Source organism: Phyllobates terribilis, unplaced genomic scaffold (genome assembly GCF_046119375.1).
Source record: "Phyllobates terribilis strain yellow unplaced genomic scaffold, ASM4611937v1 Scaffold_1__5_contigs__length_1240528914, whole genome shotgun sequence".
Taxonomy (NCBI): Eukaryota; Metazoa; Chordata; class Amphibia; order Anura; family Dendrobatidae; genus Phyllobates; species Phyllobates terribilis.
Genome location: NW_027362761.1, coordinates 159,016,357 through 159,035,859, shown reverse-complemented (window position 1 = coordinate 159,035,859; position 19,503 = coordinate 159,016,357). Strand labels below are relative to the sequence as shown.

At 41.3% G+C, this 19,503-nt stretch overlaps 1 protein-coding gene across 1 annotated transcript in view; it reads right to left on the bottom strand.

Moving 5' to 3' along the window:
- The window catches only part of ERMP1 (endoplasmic reticulum metallopeptidase 1), an 89,540-nt gene that overhangs the window by 24,134 nt on the left and 45,903 nt on the right, over window positions 1-19,503 (bottom strand). Inside the window, exons 6-9 of the mRNA XM_073669024.1 lie at window positions 12,873-12,965; window positions 12,329-12,541; window positions 9,866-10,086; window positions 7,480-7,654 (exon numbers count right to left, since the gene is read on the bottom strand). Coding sequence (XP_073525125.1) covers window positions 7,480-7,654; window positions 9,866-10,086; window positions 12,329-12,541; window positions 12,873-12,965 — 702 coding nt within the window. The remainder of the gene's footprint in view (window positions 1-7,479; window positions 7,655-9,865; window positions 10,087-12,328; window positions 12,542-12,872; window positions 12,966-19,503) is intronic.

The following is a 19,503-nucleotide window of genomic DNA, read 5'->3' as shown; positions in this document are numbered from 1 at the left end:
TTGAAAGATATATTTTTTGTTAGGAATTTAGAAGGGTTAAAAGTTTAGCAGTAACTTAAAGGGGTATTCCCATCTCTAAGATCCAATCCCAATATGTAGTAGGTGTAGTAATAATAATATTCACAAATACCTCCGATTAGAAATGTAGTATAGTTCTTCTTGATTGTCTATTTCTGTTTCCTCATGTGCAGGCATTGCAGGACCTTAGGTATCCATGGTTATGACCATTAGCTACTAGCTAACTGTCACTATATCAGTGGTCGTAATCATGGATACCTAAGGTCCTGCAATGCTTGCCCAGGAGGAAATAGAAATATCGAATCAGGAGAATTATACTACATTTCTAGTTGGAGGTATTTGCTAATATTACACCTACTACATGTGGGGATAGGATCTTGGAGATGGGAAAACCCGTTTAATTTTTCCAACGAAACTTACAATTTATTTTTTTTTTAAATGGACCATTTAACTTTTGAAGTGACTTAGAGGGTAATATATGTCAGAAAACCCCCCAATGTAAAAACGGAACCCCTCACGGTATTTTAAACCGCATTCAGGAAGTTTGTTAACTCTACAGGTGCTTCACAGGAATAAAAGTAAAGTGGAAAAAAATAATGAAAAGAATTACATGTTTTTCACCAAAATGTAGCTTTAGCTCCAAATGTTTTATTTTCACAAGGGTAACAGGAAAACCCGAAGCACCCAATTTTGTTATGCAATTTATTCTGAGTACACAGATACCACATATGTGATAGTAAACTACAGTTTGTGCACACGTCAGGGCTCGAAAGGAAAAGAGCTTTTCAAGCGCAGATCCGCCCTGAATAGACTGTGGACGCCATGTCACACTTGAAGAGCTGCCGAGATGCCAAAACAGCAGAAACCCCCCACAAGCGACCCCATTTTGGAAACTACACTCCTCAAAGACATTATATAGGGTTGTGATTAGCATCTTGAATCCACAGTTGCTTCAGAATTTAAAAACATTGGAACGTAAAAATGAAAAATTTTATTTTTTCACAAAAATATTGCTTTAGCCTCAAATTTTTCATGTTCATAAGGGAAACAGGAGAAAATCGACCAGCCAATTAGTGGTGTAATTTCTCCTGAGTACACCGATGCTTAATATGTGGGGGGACAGCTACTCTTTGGGCATATGGCAGAGCTTAGAAGGGAAGGAGCGCTATTTGACTTTTTGAGCACAGATTTGGCAGGAATTGACTGCAGACGCTATGTTGTATTTGAGGTGATAAAACAGCAGAAACATCCTATAAATAACCTTGTTTTGGAAACTACACCTCCTGAGGAATTTGTCTAGTCTAGGTGTGTAATGAGCATTTTAAACCCACAAATGATTCACAGAATTGTGAAAAAAAAATTTTTTTTTTCCAAATTGTTGTTTTAGCTCCAAGGTTTTTCAATTTCAAAAGGGATATTAGAATAAAATTTACCCTATAATTTGTTTGTTTACACAATTTCTCCTGAACTCGCCAATATCCTATATGTGGTCAGCCACAGTTCAAAGCTCAGAAGGGAAGTAATGACATACTGGAGTGCAGATTTTGCTGGAATGGTTTGTGGGTGCCATAAGACATTACCAGAGTCCCTGAGGTGCAAAAACTGCTGAATCCTCTACAAGTGCACCCATTTTCCAAATTGCACTACTCAGTAAATAAATTTAGTGATGCAGTGATCATGTTGGCACAAAATTCTATGCCATTTTTATCACTAGGATATGGTTTTAGCCCCAGATTTTTAAATTGTCGCAAGGGAAAACAAGGCCCCAAAATTTGTTACACAATTTCTCCTTAATGTGGCAATATTCCATATGTGGCTACACAGCAGGGCTCGGAAAGCAAGGAGCGTCATTTGACTTTTGAGGCACAGATTTTCCTACAATAGTTGGCGGACTCGATTTGCAGAGCCCTAAGTGCCAAAAGAGCAGAAACACCAAACAAATGACTCTTTATTGGAATTTACACCCCTGTGGGAACTAGTCTACGGGGTTGTAGTAGATCGACTCACTCGGCTGCATATAGAGGTAGACACTGGAACGCTGTCTCTTTAAATCTTCCACTGATTTATTAAAGATACTGCATAAACCAGTGCAGGGTTAACAAAATAAACATGAACTTTCTGGCCTAACGAGGAAACAAAACATAACGTATGGCACAATCCATGTTGCTGCGGGGATCCGCCCGCTCAGGAAACAACATATAAAGGTTCAGCTTTCCTTAACACAAACTTCCAGCTCTGGAGCTCTAATCTCCAGACATACCCAACAACAAATGAGCCAGAAGGCTGTGTATTTATCCTCGACTCCACTCTGAAATGCAGATATGTTGAACAGCTTCCCACCCACTCTACAGCTGTTCAATCAACCTAGCCCTAAATATGGCCAATTAACCCCTCTCAGCACTTTGTATGCTGTAGCATTTTTCTTGGTTTATATCACTGAAGCTAACAACTTCAGTGATACATACAGTACAGACCAAACGTTTGGACACACCTTCTCATTTATAGATTTTTCGGTCTTTTCATGACTATGAAAATTGTACATTCACACTGATGGCATCAAAACTATGAATTAACACATGTGGAATTATATACATAACAAAAAAATGTGAAACAACTGAAAATGTCTTATATTCTAGGTTCTTCAAAGTAGCCACCTTTTGCTTTGATGACTGCTTTGCACACTCTTGGCATTCTCTTGATGAGCTTCAAGAGGTAGTCACCGGAAATGGTCTTCCAACAATCTTGAAGGAGTTCCCAGAGATGCTTAGCACTTGTTGGCCCTTTTGCCTTCATTCTGCAGTCCAGCTCACCCCAAAGCATCTCGATTGGGTTCAGGTCTGGTGACTGTGGAGGCCAGCTCATCTGGAGTAGCACCCCATCACTCTCCTTCTTGGTCAAATAGCCCTTGCACAGCCAGGAGGTGTGTTTGGGGTCATTGTCCTGTTGAAAAATAAATGATGGATGAAATAGCATGCCGCTGCAAGATGCTGTGGTAGCCATGCTGGTTCAGTTTTGAATAAATTCTCAACAGTGTCACCAGCAAAGCACCCCCCACACCATCACACCTCCTCCTCCATGCCTCACGGTGGGAACCAGGCATGTAGAGTCCACCCAGTTCACCTTTTCTGCGCTGCACAAAGACACGGTGGTTGGAACCAAAGATCTCAAATTTGGACTCATCAGACCAAAGCACAGATTTCCACTGGTCTAATGTCCATTCCTTGTGTTCTTTAGCCCAAACAAGTCTCTTCTGCTTGTTGCCTGTCCATAGCAGTGGTTTCCTAGCACCTATTTTACCATGAAGGCCTACTGCACAAAGTCTCCTCTTAACAGTTGTTGTAGACATTTGTCTGCTGCTAGAACTCTGTGTGGCATTGACCTGGTCTCTAATCGTAGCTGCTGTTAACCTGCGATTTCTGAGGCTGGTGACTCCGATAAACTTATCCTCAGAAGCAGAGGTGACTCTTGGTCTTCCTTTCCTGGGGCGGTCCTCATGTGAGCCAGTTTCTTTGTAGCGCTTGATGGTTTTTGCAACTGCACTTGGGGACACTTTCAAAGTTTGCCCAATTTTTCAGACTGACTGACCTTCATTTCTTAAGGTAATGATGGCCACTCATTTTTCTTTACTTAGAATTTGTATTATGGCAAAAAAGCAGCTAACAGTCTATTCAGTAGGACTATCAGCTGTGTATCCACCACACTTCTGCACAACACAACTGATGGTCCCAACCCCATTTATAAAGCAAGAAATCCCACTTATTAAACCTGACAGGGCACACCTGTGAAGTGAAAACCATTTCCGGTGACTAGCTCTTGAAGCTCATCAAGAGAATGCCAAGAGTGTGCAGAGCAGTCATCAAAGCAAAAGGTGGCTACTTTGAAGAACCTAGAAAATAAGACATATTTTCAGTTGTTTCACACTTTTTTGTTAAGTATATAATTCCACGTGTCAATTCATAGTTTTGATGCCTTCAGTGTGAATGTACAATTTTCATAGTCCTGAAAATACAGAAAAATCTTTAAATGAGGTGTGTCCAAACTTTTGGTCTGTACTGTATCTCCCCTCCAGTACTTTGCCAGTGACTGTCACAGGGTATAGTGACTATTTTGACTCCATGACTATTTTCCAGAAACAAGTACACAGTAGAAGTTGCAGAGTGAAAATGCAAGTATGCCATTGAAATCCCCAATACATTATAGCGTTCATGTTATTCTGTCCTGCTTATGCTTCGGGTGCCACTTACCAGTAAATTACCGTATTTTTCGGGCTATAAGACACACTTTTTTCTTCCAAAATTTTGGAGGAAAGTGGGGGGTGCTTCTTATAGTCCGAACATATATACATATGTACTGTGGCTGTGGGTGGTGGGGGAACTGGGGGGGGGGGGGGGGGGGGGGGGAGTGGCAGCCTATGCTGTGCCCGCTGCTAAAGAAAATGAATATTCCCTGCTCCCCACGCCCATGGGCATGGAGAGCAATAAATATTAATTTTCCTTAATAGCGCGCACCCCTTGATCCCCCATCCTGGTATGCATGGCACCCTTTGATCCACCATCCTGGTATGCATGGCGCCCCTTAATCCTGGTATGCTTGACCATTCACTCTCTTCAATAGTGCGCACACTATAGCCGCAGCACAGCTCCTGCTGCAGCCGGCGGTCTGTGTGCCCGCTATTAAAGTCCATGAATATTCGCTACAACCCACTTCCATGCCAGGATTAAGGGGTGCCATGCATACCAGGATGGGGGATCAAGGGGTGCCATGCATACCAGGATGGGGGATCAAGGGGTGCCATGCATACCAGGATGGGGGATCAAGGGGTGCCATGCATACCAGGATGGGGGATCAAGGGGTGCCATGCATACCAGGATGGGGGATCAAGGGGTGCCATGCATACCAGGATGGGGGATCAAGGGGTGCCATGCATACCAGGATGGGGGATCAAGGGGTGCCATGCATACCAGGATGGGGGATCAAGGGGTGCCATGCATACCAGGATGGGGGATCAAGGGGTGCCATGCATACCAGGATGGGGGATCAAGGGGTGCCATGCATACCAGGATGGGGGATCAAGGGGTGCCATGCATACCAGGATGGGGGATCAAGGGGTGCCATGCATACCAGGATGGGGGATCAAGGGGTGCCATGCATACCAGGATGGGGGATCAAGGGGTGCCATGCATACCAGGATGGGGGATCAAGGGGTGCCATGCATACCAGGATGGGGGATCAAGGGGTGCCATGCATACCAGGATGGGGGATCAAGGGGTGCCATGCATACCAGGATGGGGGATCAAGGGGTGCCATGCATACCAGGATGGGGGATCAAGGGGTGCCATGCATACCAGGATGGGGGATCAAGGGGTGCCATGCATACCAGGATGGGGGATCAAGGGGTGCCATGCATACCAGGATGGGGGATCAAGGGGTGCCATGCATACCAGGATGGGGGATCAAGGGGTGCCATGCATACCAGGATGGGGGATCAAGGGGTGCCATGCATACCAGGATGGGGGATCAAGGGGTGCCATGCATACCAGGATGGGGGATCAAGGGGTGCCATGCATACCAGGATGGGGGATCAAGGGGTGCCATGCATACCAGGATGGGGGATCAAGGGGTGCCATGCATACCAGGATGGGGGATCAAGGGGTGCCATGCATACCAGGATGGGGGATCAAGGGGTGCCATGCATACCAGGATGGGGGATCAAGGGGTGCCATGCATACCAGGATGGGGGATCAATGGGTGCCATGCATACCAGGATGGGGGATCAAGGGGTGCCATGCATACCAGGATGGGGGATCAAGGGGTGCCATACATACCTGGATGGAGGATATTAACAGAATTGGGGGACATTACCCCAATACCAGTGTCAGCAGCAGACCACCTCCCCAATAACAGGGCATCAGGACCACATTTTTTGCTTACATTCTTTTTTCTATTTTCCTCCTCTAAAACCTAGGTGCGTCTTATGGTCCGAAAAATACAGTAAGTGGGCTCTCCTCGCTACAGTAAAACCAAACATGTGGATGCTAACTGCTGTTTAGCCACATTGTGGGGCTCAGAAGCGAAGGGGCATTTGAATTTGAAAGTGCAGATGTCGCTGGATTTCTTTCGGAGGTAGCCATGTCGCTTTTCCAGAGCCTTTGTGCTACCAGTAACAGGGAAACCTTCTAAAGTTCAGTTAACGGATTTGTTTCTTATGGATTGAGTTGAAGCTTTTTACTGGTAGCATTTTGGGGTATATAACATTTTGGATTGGTTCACATTTATCCAGCGCACATCGGGGTTTCCATCTAAATCTCCGAAATACACGAGTCAGATGACACCCCCGAGGGATCCATTCACTAATGAGGCAGCAGAGTTACTTTGGACTCGGTCCTCTGTTCAGTGGTGTCAGTCTTTTGAGAGGTGCACCAAATTGTGTCTGACCAAGCTTTTGTGCATGCCTAAAAAGACGGACACCTCCAGGTCATAGGCCAAACAGAGTCCAAAGTGACTCCATCTGACTCCACAAAGACTTTTGAGAGTTTGTTCTTTGAGGGATGAGTTGTAATTTTGAATCACACCACAGATTTTAAAGTACTGGAAAACGAGAATACAAATCCAAACGCGATGAAATAGTGAAAAAAATATAACAAAACAAAAACACATTTCTGACATTTTTGGGGTTTTGGTTATATGGTGTTCATTGTGTAGTAAACAACCTGGCAAAATGATTCTTCAGTATGATAACAAAAATGTTCCTTTTTTCTTTAAATTAATTTATTGGTGAAAAAAAAATCAGAAATTGGTACAAAAAAAATACTTTTGTTTGAAGCCATTTTCTGAGACCCTTAACTTTTGATTTTTATGTCAATGTGGTAGTGATGGGCTTGATTTACAGAAATATTTAGAATTTAAAGTCTTTCATTCAGTTAATTCTTCAGAATAAATTGCCATGTAAGCACATGAAAAATAACACTTTCTCGCCATATCCTGCATTTTTCACCAGTTTTCCACTCTGTAGGCCCACTCTCTTAATTGTCAGTTTTCCAAGAGCTAGTCAGTATGTCTCCTATGTAGTGCACAGAAATACATTAGGGATTTCTGCTGTTCTGTCTATTGAGAAGCAGTAGTATGGAAGACATAATACAATCCAGCACTGGGCTAAAATAAAAGTAACAAAAGCAGCAGTATAGGTTTTTGTCTGTCTGCTCCTCCTTTCTCTACCTTCCCCTCTAGAATGACTTCAATAGGCAGCAGTAATCTGATCCCTCAGCTGTATTTCTGTTTGAGTGATGAGTTTAGGGGGCAGGAAAAGTGGCTATTACGTGGCTGCAATTCATATTTTTGATAATATATATTACAAAGATTATTATATTTGATTGTACTATTAATGTATGCAAAGTTTATGGAAATGACAGTGACCAATTGAGCACAAACAGTGTCTGCCTGCAGAGAGGCGGCATTCAGTACCTTGATGGACCGATTCTTGTTCAGCGAACAGCTTTGTGACTAATGGGAAAATCACCCACATGGCGAAGAAGTAGGCAGAACAAAGACCTTTCTGAGTAAGAAACATCATCGGAATGCCCCAAGAAAGTAAGGAAACATCGAAGAACAGGTCTCCCAAATACTGACTACTTGTATTCTGAGGAACATGAAAAAAGTATGGTCAAAACACAATTTTCAAGGCTATTTCCAGCATCCACTATGAGATTTCTATCAACTCTAATCTCATAAACGTACATTAAATAAAGACATATTCGAATCATAGAATATATGTCTCCCAACAGTTAAAGGGATTATGTGGCTACAGCTACAACTGTGATCATATTGCACATGTCCAGATTAACATAAAACCATAAACCAATCTGCATCATCACCAACATGAGTAAACTTTACAGCTTACTAGTGGGTGGCTACTGGGGCACAAGCCTCAGACACTGGATGCCAGGCTGGTGGCAACAGGCTACTTTGCCTTGCATAGAATAAATGACATTCAGGACAGCAAACTATATCTGCCCAGATGAAGAAGGGTTTAGATAAGGCTTTACCTAGTATTTTTTTTACCTTTAAAAAAAAATCTTCATCTTAAACTTGCCATATAGAGGTGATTGTTTACATTAATAGAAACATAATTAAGATACACACAAAGAGGTTCTCCACTACGAATTTCACACACTTTCAAACGTCCTTACTCTAACAATCAATTTTCTAATATACTTCTATTACCTGACCTGATCTTCACAGACGTAGCCCCGCACCCACCAACTGAGTAGCGCTTCTTAGTTTGTCAGATTCCGGTTACCAGACGAAGTAGCAGAGTCAGAATCACAACAGAAGACTCGATGATCCACATAGAGATGAGCTTATAGGAGCAGTTAATAGGAGTATATTAGGAATATATTATATTCTATATATAAAACAGATAGTAAGAGTTTGGACATATGAAAGCGGATTAAATTAGTAGACTTTAAATTAGTAGTCTTTAAAATGGACCTTTCACCAATTTGAGCATGTTAAACTGGCAACATCAAGGAATGGTGGCTGTACAGCTGAGTAAAATACAGTTTTTCATTTCTCCTCTACCTTTCGGAGAGAATATCTTGTAAAGTATAGATTGTAATTTATGTTATAGATTAACTGGATGTTACCAAAGATTTGTCTCTGGGAGCATGTACTACTTCCCCTGCATTAATCTGACGAATCATAAGCAGGCAGGGGAGAAAAGAACACGCCCTCTTATCATCACTGATCTCAGTAGCTACTGAGTAAAGATAGAGATGAGCCATGGCTTTATATGGAGCCCTCCTTGGCTCTTATGAGAGTTCTTCGAATTTCATTTACAGATATAAAAACCCATGTCACCCAAAACTCTGGCCCCTTAAAGCAGTGGCTCAGGCATGGGAGGTGGTTAGAACTATGCTTTACTACAGTATCACTGTTATATCCCCTCGTGCTAACTTATGGCACAACAGCTAACTGCTACATCACCCCAAGGGAATATTCTGGCCAACCATTTGTTGACTGGTGCCTCTTACTAACATTTGACCCTCTGAAATCTCGCTATGACCTACCTAATTCTGCCTTTTTTCAGAATATTTAACTCAGGCACACTTTGGCCCCCATCAATTACAATTTGGTTATATATCATTACAAACATTTCCAGATCACATCTCACAGCAGTCAGTGTGGAAGGTATGCGAGAGCTGACATCACTATGAGATGAGGTCAGGAAGTGTTTGTAATGATACATAACTCAACTTAGTGGTATCTCTAGACAATAGCTGCCAAGTCTCATCTCACAGTGCTGTCAGCTCTCACCGTCCCCCCACACTGACTGCCATGAGAAGAGATCAGGAAGGGTTTATAATGGTAGATAACCCAGTTCTGCTGTATCTTTACACAGTGGTTACAGAGATCAGTGAGCAGGATGAAAAGTACAAACCTGAGCGAGAAATCTCTGATAACGCCCAGTTGAACGATAACAAATTTCAACGCAAGCTTTCAAAGCCAATACGTCCACAACATAGAGAATAAATCTTTTCCTCTGCTCTGCAGCAATTATTCCAAGATGTAGCCAGTTTAACATGCTCAAACTGGTGAAAGGTCTTCTTTAATTGCAATTAACATTTGAAAAGAAAATGTCAGTGACGTGTACTATGGACAAGCAGAACAACAGACTCGATAAAAAAATTACTGAAGAAGCCTAGAATATCTTGTGAATTTTGAAGAATGGTTTTCGTCTGCAAGTTTAATATGAAAAATCATGTAAGATCAAAAACTTTTCACTACAGTCGATAGACCCATCCAACATTCATTCACAAACTGATGATGATAACATATGCTATAAACTTACAGCAAAGTAAAAAATTTTAGCCATGGTATGCATCAGTATGAGCTTAGCTACAGCAGCGGTGCCATACAGACCCACAGCGACATAAAAGTGAGTATACCAGGACAAGGCATTGCCAGTGAGAGAAACCAGCACAGATATAATAAGGACGGTGACAAATGCAGAGATCCAACTTGTTACATTGATGAACAGTCCAATCATGAGGTCTCGTGCATAGTTTGTACCTAAAGCCATATAAAGAAAGAAAGCAGAGTTATTCTATGGTTATGTAACAGCAAATTCGGGAACATACATGTAAGATCCATTCATATTTAAATCCATAGGGAGATTGAAACTACTTTATTTAAACAGCATTGTTGTCTTAAAAGGAATGTGTAAACCAGAAGATAACCTATTGTTTATTTATATCAGGTTATGGTACTTTTTTTTTTTTAATTTTGCATATCACAAACTATATTAAAAAATAAAATTCTCAAATTTTGCAATTTTCACAATGGCCACTAAAATTATAATATACTCGCACTTTCAAGAATTCAGCAGTCTCATTATCACCACAATAGGGGTGTTGAGACAGCATCCAGCTTCAATACCATGTACAAATGCCAAATGTGGGATGAGCCCTGTACCCAAGCAAAATTGAAGTAAAAGACATTGGCTACAGTATCCAATAATGAGCAACTAGCTTCATTATGGTATCAAAATTACAGAAACAAATATTTTATTTATTGGTGTATACGGTTAGGTCAAGAAATATCTGGACAGTGAAAAGTTTTGGCATTTTAGCTGTTTACCAAAACCTATTCAAGATATAGTTATATAACCAATATGGGTTTAAACTGCAGACTCAGCTTTAATTTGAGGTAATTTGCATCCTAATTGGAGTAAGGGTTTCGGAATTACAGCTCTTTAATGGGACCAAAAGTAATTGGACAAATATCTCAAAAGCTCTTTAATGGACTGCATGAGCTGCTCCCTCGTTAATCCAACATCAATTAAGCAGGTAAAATTTCTAGAACTGATTCCAGGTGTGGGATTTGCATTTGAATGCTGTTGCTGTGAACCCACATCATGCGGTCAAAGAAGCTCTCATTGGAAGAGAAACAGACCATCATTAGGCTGAAAAAAGAAGTAAGCCATCAGAGAGATTGCAGAAGTGTTAGGAGTGGCCAAATCAACAGTTTGGTACATACTGCAAAAAATAAAAAAAAAAACCAGCAAGAGTGGATGATCGCAGAATCATTTCCATGGTGAAAAAAAAAAACCTTCACAACATCCACCCAAGTGAAGAACACTCTTCAGGAAATAGGTTTTTCAGTATCTAAATCCAATATAAAGTGAAGACTTCATGAGAGCAAATACAGAGGGTTCACCACAAGATGCAAATCACTAATCAGCCATAAAAATAGAAAGGCCAGATTAGACTTTGCCAAAAGACATCTAAAGAAGCCAGCCCAGTTCTGGAAAAGCATTCTTTGGACAGATGAAATGAAGATCAACCAGTACCAGAATGACAGGAAGAAGAAAGCATGGAGAAGGCTTGGAATGGCTCATGATCCAAAGCAAGGCACATCCCATGTAAAACATGGTGGAGGCAGTGTGATGGCATGGACATGCATGGCTTCAAATGGCACTGGGTCACTAATATTTATTGATAATGTGACTGAAGACAGAAGCAGCAAGAAGAATTCCAAGTGTACAAGGCTATACATTGCATCTGCTCAGATTCAACCAAGTACAGCAAGGCTGATTGGTCGGCGCTTCACAGTACAGATGGTCAATAACTCAAAACATACTGAGAAAGCAACCCAGGAGTTTAAGGCAAAGAAGTGGAATATTCTGCAATGGCCAGATCTAAACCCCGTCGAGAATACATTTCACATGGTTAAGACAAAACTTAATGCAGAAAGATTCACAAACAAGCAACAACTGAAGTCAGCTGCAGAAAAGGCAAAGCATGACAAAAGGAGGAAACCCAGTGTTTGGTGACCTTCATGGCTTCCAGACTTCAAGCAGTCATTGTCTGCAAATTATTTTCTACAAAAGTATTAAAAATGAACATCACTGTCCAAATATTTCTGGACCTAATTGTATATACAGATGTTTTGATTGTTTTCAGGGGGTTTAAATAGGAGGGTTTTACATTACTGTATTAGCGTGACAAAACCTCAGATCCATAACAGGGATCAAAACGCTGCTGCGTCGAAACGTTGCTGCTATTTCTGTATTTGTGATGCCTTAATAAACCAAGGTGATTATTATTGGATGCTGAAACCACCTTCTTTTACCATTATCATCCTCAAAGTCAGGACTACAATGACAGATAACACTGCTACATCAATTTGAAGGAGATTCAGCTTACGGGCAACGAACACATCCTCATTCACATAGGTACGTTACAGAGGAATAAAAAGAAGACATTAATGGTAGCAGTGGCATCCCATAATAATGCATAGTAGCAAATCTTACCTCCTCTTCTATATTTAATGGTCTTTTTGCTCAGATAAAACAGTGTGACTGCTGCTATAATATAGTTTATAATAGTTCCGATGCGCGCCGGATAAGACACCACAAACAAGCCACTGACATCAAAGAAGATCAAATTGCCATGGCGGAACTCTGAAGAGTCAGCAAGAAGGGGAGAAGATGCCAAATATTGTAACACACCCAGTATATTGTCACCTACGAGGAAGCAGACATGTAATTTATCATCAATGTTTAGCACAGGACAAGAAGAAAGCCATCAGGACTCGCAACGACCATGAGATCTTATGTCTAGTATGAAAAGCGAAAAGCAGACACATCCCTCTCCCCTGAACACATCTGTCTTCAGCGGACAAAAGGTATTTGACAAGTTAGTTCTAATGACTGCTAATAAAGTACAAAATTCTACAAAATTAAAAGGTTAAAATTTGCTTATCACATATAGGAGCGATAGAAAGGAAAAGGGTAACATTAAATTCTCATTATTAGATGGGTACAATTGGAGAAATTAATAAAAAGTCTCACTTACCTGCCCTCTGAATAGAGTCCGTATGGATCCTGTCTGCTGTGTCATATTTTGTGTGATAAATGTAGCCATTTTCAATAAAAGCCAGATCAATGCCTACAATGAATCCAATAACAGTTTTAGAAATGACTTATTTGTAAAGAATATCTGTAATTTTATATATGTACAGATGTGGCAGCACGGTGGCTCAGTGGCTAGCGCTGCAGCCTTGCAGCGCTGGGGTCCTGGGCTCAAACCCCAACAAGGACAACATCTGCAAGGAGTTTGTATGTTCTCCCCGTGATTACGTGGGTTTCCTCCAGGTTCTCCGGTTTCCTCCCACACTCCAAAGACATACTGATAGGGAATGTAGATTGTGAGCCGCAATGGGGACAGTGATGATAATGTCTGGAAAGCGCTGTGGAATTAATGGCGCTGTATAAGTGAGTAAAATTAATAAAAAAATGTGGACAAAAGTCTGGAGAATGACACTTTTGATTTTCAGAAAGTTTGCTGTTTCTAGAGTGCCAATTTCGATTAACTCTAGCGTGTTATAAAAAAGTGAGCAGTTTTCAAAAAATTACAAAATTCTTGCCATAAAAACTAACAAATCACAAAAAAAACATTTCCACTGACTATGCCCTGCCCCAAAATAACCTGCATCATTTCAATGATTTGCTCAGGAGAAAGTGTAAATGAGAACAAGGCAGCTGATACCTTCTGTCGTGCTGAACAGGTTTGCTTTAAAAAAAGGGCTTGTGCTTGAGATCATTTTCATCTGTTAACCATGGTTACTTTCAAGGAAACACATGCAATCACTGCACTGCCTCAAAAGTGCTTAACAGGCAAGGACCATGCTGCTTGTAATATTGCCCCTAAATCAACAATTTTGGGGGATTATTGAGAACTTCAAAGAGATTTAATTGCTGGGAAAAGAACGTCATGGCACCTAAGTCCAGCAACTGCCATGACCATTTCTTAAATTTCAGCAATGGAATCAGTTCAACAACTGTGCAGAGCTTGCCCAGGAATGGCAGCAGGGAGGAGTCCGTGCATCTGCAGGAAGTACTGGGTTAGACTTTAGAGGATTGGGGTAAAGTTAATTTCTCTGACGAAGCCCCCTTCAGATTGTATGGGGCATCTGGAAGAATGGTTGTCCGGAGAAGAAAAAGTAAGTGCTACTATGGATCCTGTATCATGCCAACAGTAAAGCATCCAGAGACAATTTATGTGTAAGGTTGCTTTTCATCCAAGGGAGTGTGGTTACTCACAATTGTGCCTAAGAACATAGCCATGAATAAAGAATATCATGTAAACATCCTTGAGAAAGGCTTCCTTTGCTGAAACACGCGTCGGGGTTGAAGCACCGACACGTGGGTGTACTTGTACTGTCGCTGATTACCTCAGGTAATACATGCATATCGCATGGATATTTATTGATATTGATATTGGGGGGGGGGGGTTTCTAGCATTGTGACAGCGAGGTAACACATGTCATACTTATAGTTGATTTGAGGGCCACATATAGGATCTCTCTATCTAATAGGATTCAATTGTATACCCAACAATGACAGTGGTGACCCTCATATGTACCTTCTTTATAATAATCAAGTGTCTGGTGTTGCTACATTTTCCACATGGATGTCTGTATGTGTGTTTTTTTCTCCCCTCCCTTCACTTGTTAATTTTAACAATAAAGATTTTTGTATTTTCATATCATCTTGTCTTCGGTTCATCTTTTTGGGCTTGTGCCCTCCTCCTCCTTTCTAGTTTAGCATGATGAACTAGTATATGCTAGGTCCTAGGTAGGCAGTAGGGCTTATGTAATTTAATCCTTATACATTATTATGGATTGTACTGCTTCTCTCTAGAAGTTCACATCTACTCACTCACAATTGTGCCTAAGAACATTGCCATCAATAAAGAATATCATGTAAACATCCTTGAAGAGCAACTTCTCCCAACAATCCAGGAGCAATTTAGTGATGTATTTTCCAGCATGATGGAGCACAATGTCACAAAGCAAAAAGGGATTTAATGTCTCAGTGAACCAAATATTGAAATTCTGGGTCCATGACCAGGAAACTCCTCAGATCTCAATCCCATTGAGAACCTGTGGCCAATCCTCAAAAAGCAGGTGGACAAACAAAAAGCACAGAAGTTGTCATAAATGTCATAGGGAAAATATATATTCTTGTACAGTGTTAGCCAGTAGATAGAAAGATATTTAGATTTGAGAGTCCTCAGTGGTTGATACCTTTTAATGGCTAACCGAAAAGATTGTAACAAATTGCAAGCTTTCGAGACTACTCAGGTCTCTTCATCAGGCATAGTATACCAGAAAATCTGAAGAGTCACATATTTATACACAATAAGACACAAAAATGATGCAATAGGTAAGACAGGTGATGGAAAGCAGAGTTATTATCAAAGAGATAAACAGTTCTGGCTATAAATATTTTAGCAGTTAAATCGATAAGGAGTGTGAAGGTTTTACTGTCCTGTGACTAGGTCCAGTGTTATGATGGCCTCATAAGTCTGAGGGGCACATTCCTTAGTTGATGTAGAATGACATAAATCCATGCGACACATTCATTCCTGCTCTGAAAGTGTTAAGGGTCACAATCAGTTTATATTCTGAGATTCTTCTTTCTCTTTGAGATTTGAAGTTACCGTTTAATACCAGTAATTTCATGTCTTTCATGTCAGGGGAATAAAAATGCTTGGCTACAGGTAGATCTATTCTTTTTTCTTTTATTGTGTGGCGATGATGTTTCATCCATGTCCTTAGTTTTTGCCCGGTCTCCCCTACATAAAGACCCCCCACAGCTGGACATTTGGTACATATAATTAAGTACACTACATTAGATGTAATACAGCTGAACATACCTGGGATCTTATCGTCCTGATGTGAATTGGGGATCTTCATCTTCTCTGTGGTCGTTATAAACGGACAGGTATTACATTTTTTCTGGTTGCAAGGAAAGGTACCTGTACCTGATGGAGATGACAGTGAGCTTCTGACAATGATGCTTCTTAGATTTGGGGGCTGCCTGAAACACAGAAGTGGGGGGTCTGGAAATATGGATTGTAATCGGGCATCTTTTTGTAGAAAGGGTTGTAGTTTCCGTGCAGCTCTCCTTAGCGCCTCCAGATTTGGATTGTAGGTGACTACTAGAGGCACTTGGTTGCTTTCTTGTTTGGTTTTGTAAAGTAGGAGATGATTCCTTGATATTCTGGTGGCTCTTGTAATCTGATTCTCAATTGTTCTTGGATGGTAGCCCTGATTCAAAAAGGTCTTTCTGAGGCCATCAAGGTGTTTGTCTCTATCCATAGGGTTGGAACATATCCGATTGTATCTGATGACTTCGCTGTAAATAATAGAGTTTTTTATGTGTTTTGGATGGAAACTGTCCCATTTAAAAGGTATGTAGGATGGTCGATTGGTTTCCGTTACAAGGATGTCTCTTTCATTGTTCTGAAGCTTGATGATGGTGTCCAAAAAGTTAATTTCAGTACAGGAGTAGTTGAGTGTAAGGTTGATGGTGGGATGAAATTGATTAAAGTGTTCATCATGGAACGTCTTCAGCTGTTGCTCAGACCCTGTCCAGATGATTAAAATATCGCCAATGAAACGATAGTAGGCCAGAAGCCTGATGGGACATGAGGACAAAAAGTCACTTTCAAGCTTGGCCATGAAAAGATTTGCGTACTGTGGAGCCATTTAACTTCCCATCGCTGTACCAGTTTCCTGTAGATATACGGTACAGACCAAAAGTTTGGACACACCTTCTCATTTAAAGATTTTTCTGCATTTTCAAAATTGTACATTCACACTGAAGGCATCAAAACTATGAATTAACACATGTGGAATTATATACTTAACAAAAAAGTGTGAAACAACTGAAAATATGTCTTATATTCTAGGTTCTTCAAAGTAGCCACCTTTTGCTTTGATGACTGCTTTGCACACTCTTGGCATTCTCTTGTTGAGCTTCAAGAGGTAGTCACTGGAAATGGTCTTCCAACAATCTTGAAGGAGTTCCCAGAGATGCTTAGCACTTGTTGGCCCTTTTGCTTTCACACTGCGGTCCAGCTCACCCCAAACCATCTCGATTGGGTTCAGGTCTGGTGCCTATGGAGGCCAGGTCATCTGGCGTAGCACCCCATCACTCTCCTTCTTGGTCAAATAGCCCTTACACAGCCTGGAGGTGTGTTTAGGGTCATTGTCCTCTTGAAAAATAAATGATGGTCCAACTAAACGCAAACCGGATGGAATAGCATGCGCTGCAAGATGCTGTGGTAGCTATGCTGGTTCAGTATGCCTTCAATTTTGAATAAATCCCCAACAGTGTCACCAGCAAAGCACCATCACACCTTCTCCTTCATGCTTCACGGTGGGAACCAGGCATGTAGTCCATCCCGTTCACCTTTTCTGCGTCTCACAAAGACACGGTGGTTGGAACCAAAGATCTCAAATTTGGACTCCTCAGACCAAAGCACAGATTTCCACTGGTCTAATGTCCATTCCTTGTGTTCTTTAGCCCAAACAAGTCTCTTCTGCTTGTTGCCTGTCCTTAGCAGTGGTTTCCTAGCAGCTATTTTACCATGAAGGCCTGCTGCACAAAGTCTCCTCTTAACAGTTGTTGAAGAGATGTGTCTGCTGCTAGAACTCTGTGTGGATTGACCTGGTCTCTAATCTGAGCAGCGGTTAACCTGCCATTTCTGAGGCTGGTGACTCGGATAAACTTATCCTGAGAAGCAGAGGTGACTCTTGGTCTTCCTTTCCTGGGGCGGTCCTCATGTGAGCCAGTTTCTTTGTAGCGCTTGATGGTTTTTGCAACTGCACTTGGGGACACTTTCAAAGTTTGCCCAATTTTTCGCACTGACTGACCTTCATTTCTTAAAGTAATGATGGCCACTCGTTTTTCTTTACTTAGCTGCTTTTTCTCTTGCCATAATACAAATTCTAACAGTCTATTCAGTAGGACTATCAGCTGTGTATCCACCTGACTTCTGCACAACACAACTGATGGTCCCAACCCCATTTATAAGGCAAGAAATCCCACTTATTAAACCTGACAGGGCACACCTGTGAAGTGAAAACCGTTTCCGGTGACTACCTCTTGAAGCTCATCAAGAGAATGCCAAGAGTGTGCAAAGCAGTCATCAAAGCAAAAGGTGGCTACTTTGAATAACCTAGAATAAAAGACATATTTTCAGTTGTTTCACACTTTTTTGTTAAGTATATAATTCCACATGTGTTAATTCATAGTTTTGATTCCTTCAGTGTGAATGTACAATTTTCATAGTCAAGAAAATACAGAAAAATCTTTAAATGAGGTGTGTCCAAACTTTTGGTCTGTACTGTATGTTATCAAATTCAAAGTAGTTGTGGGTGAGGATGAATTCTGTAAGTTTGACCACAGAATTAGCAACAATTCCCGTATTTTCCATGAAGATTTTGCTGGCATGTAATCCATCCTGGTGTGGGATATTAGAATACAAACATTCCACATCCATGGTGGCCAGTATGGTTCCTTCTGGTAGAGGACCTATTGCTGCTAGTTTATTCAGTAGGTCGGTCGTGTCCTGAATGTAGCTGGGTGTAATCTTTACCAGTGGTTTTAAGAACACACTACCCATCCAGAAACTTGCTCAGTAAGGGTGCCCACACATGAAATAATTGGTCTTCCTGGATTTCCAGATTTGTGGATTTTGGGGAGCATATAGAATGTCCCTATTCTTGGACTCTCTGGTATCAGGTCATCGGCTCTTAAGGATTCGTCAGGCAGACAAGATACCAACTTGTTTAGTTCCTTGTAATAGTCCTGTGTAGGGTCAGACTCCAGTTTTTTGTAGTAGCGTGTGTCCATCAGTTGTCTGTTTGCTTCCTTCATGTAGTCTGATGTGTTCATCATCACTATTGCACCACCCTTGTCAGCAGGTTTAATGATGATTTCTTTGTTGGTTTTCAAATATTGTATGGCCTTTCTCTCCTGGGTACTGATGTTGGATGCTTGTCTCCTGTTTGTGTCTAGGATGGTGGATTTTATCACATGTCTGAAGGAGTCTATATATGTATCCAAATGAGGGTTTCGTCCAGGTGGAGGTGTCCAATCTGACCTCTTCTTGGTTGTCAAGATCCCTTTTCCTTCAGTTCGGGTGGGTTCTGAATCTTCTGTAGCATTGAAGTATTCCCTCAGGAGCAGGCTCCTGAAGTAATTTTCCATATCACTACAGAGTTCAGTTTTATCTAGGGCCTTAGTAGGACAAAATGAGAGTCCCCTTGAAAGCACAGCCAGCTCCGCTTTGTTGGGTGTATAATCTGAGAGATTGATGACACAGTTAGATGCTTCTGTGTCTACAATGGAGTGGTTGTCCAAATTGCCAGGTTTTGGCTTTGTTTTGTAACTGTATAGTGTCCTGAGTTTAGGCACAATCTGTGCAGCTTCTTTTCCTTGTTATGAATCAGAAGGGTAAGTAGTTTGTTGTAGTATTGCTGTAATTTTTGCTCTGTTTTCTGTAAGTGTTTTCCTCTGAGTTTCAAATTGCCCTTGGACTTTACTCTTGATGCTGTAGAAAACATGCAAAAGGTGGTTCCTTAGTCTCTCAGAAGTCCTGTGACAAAGGTTTTGTGCATAATGAGTATTGT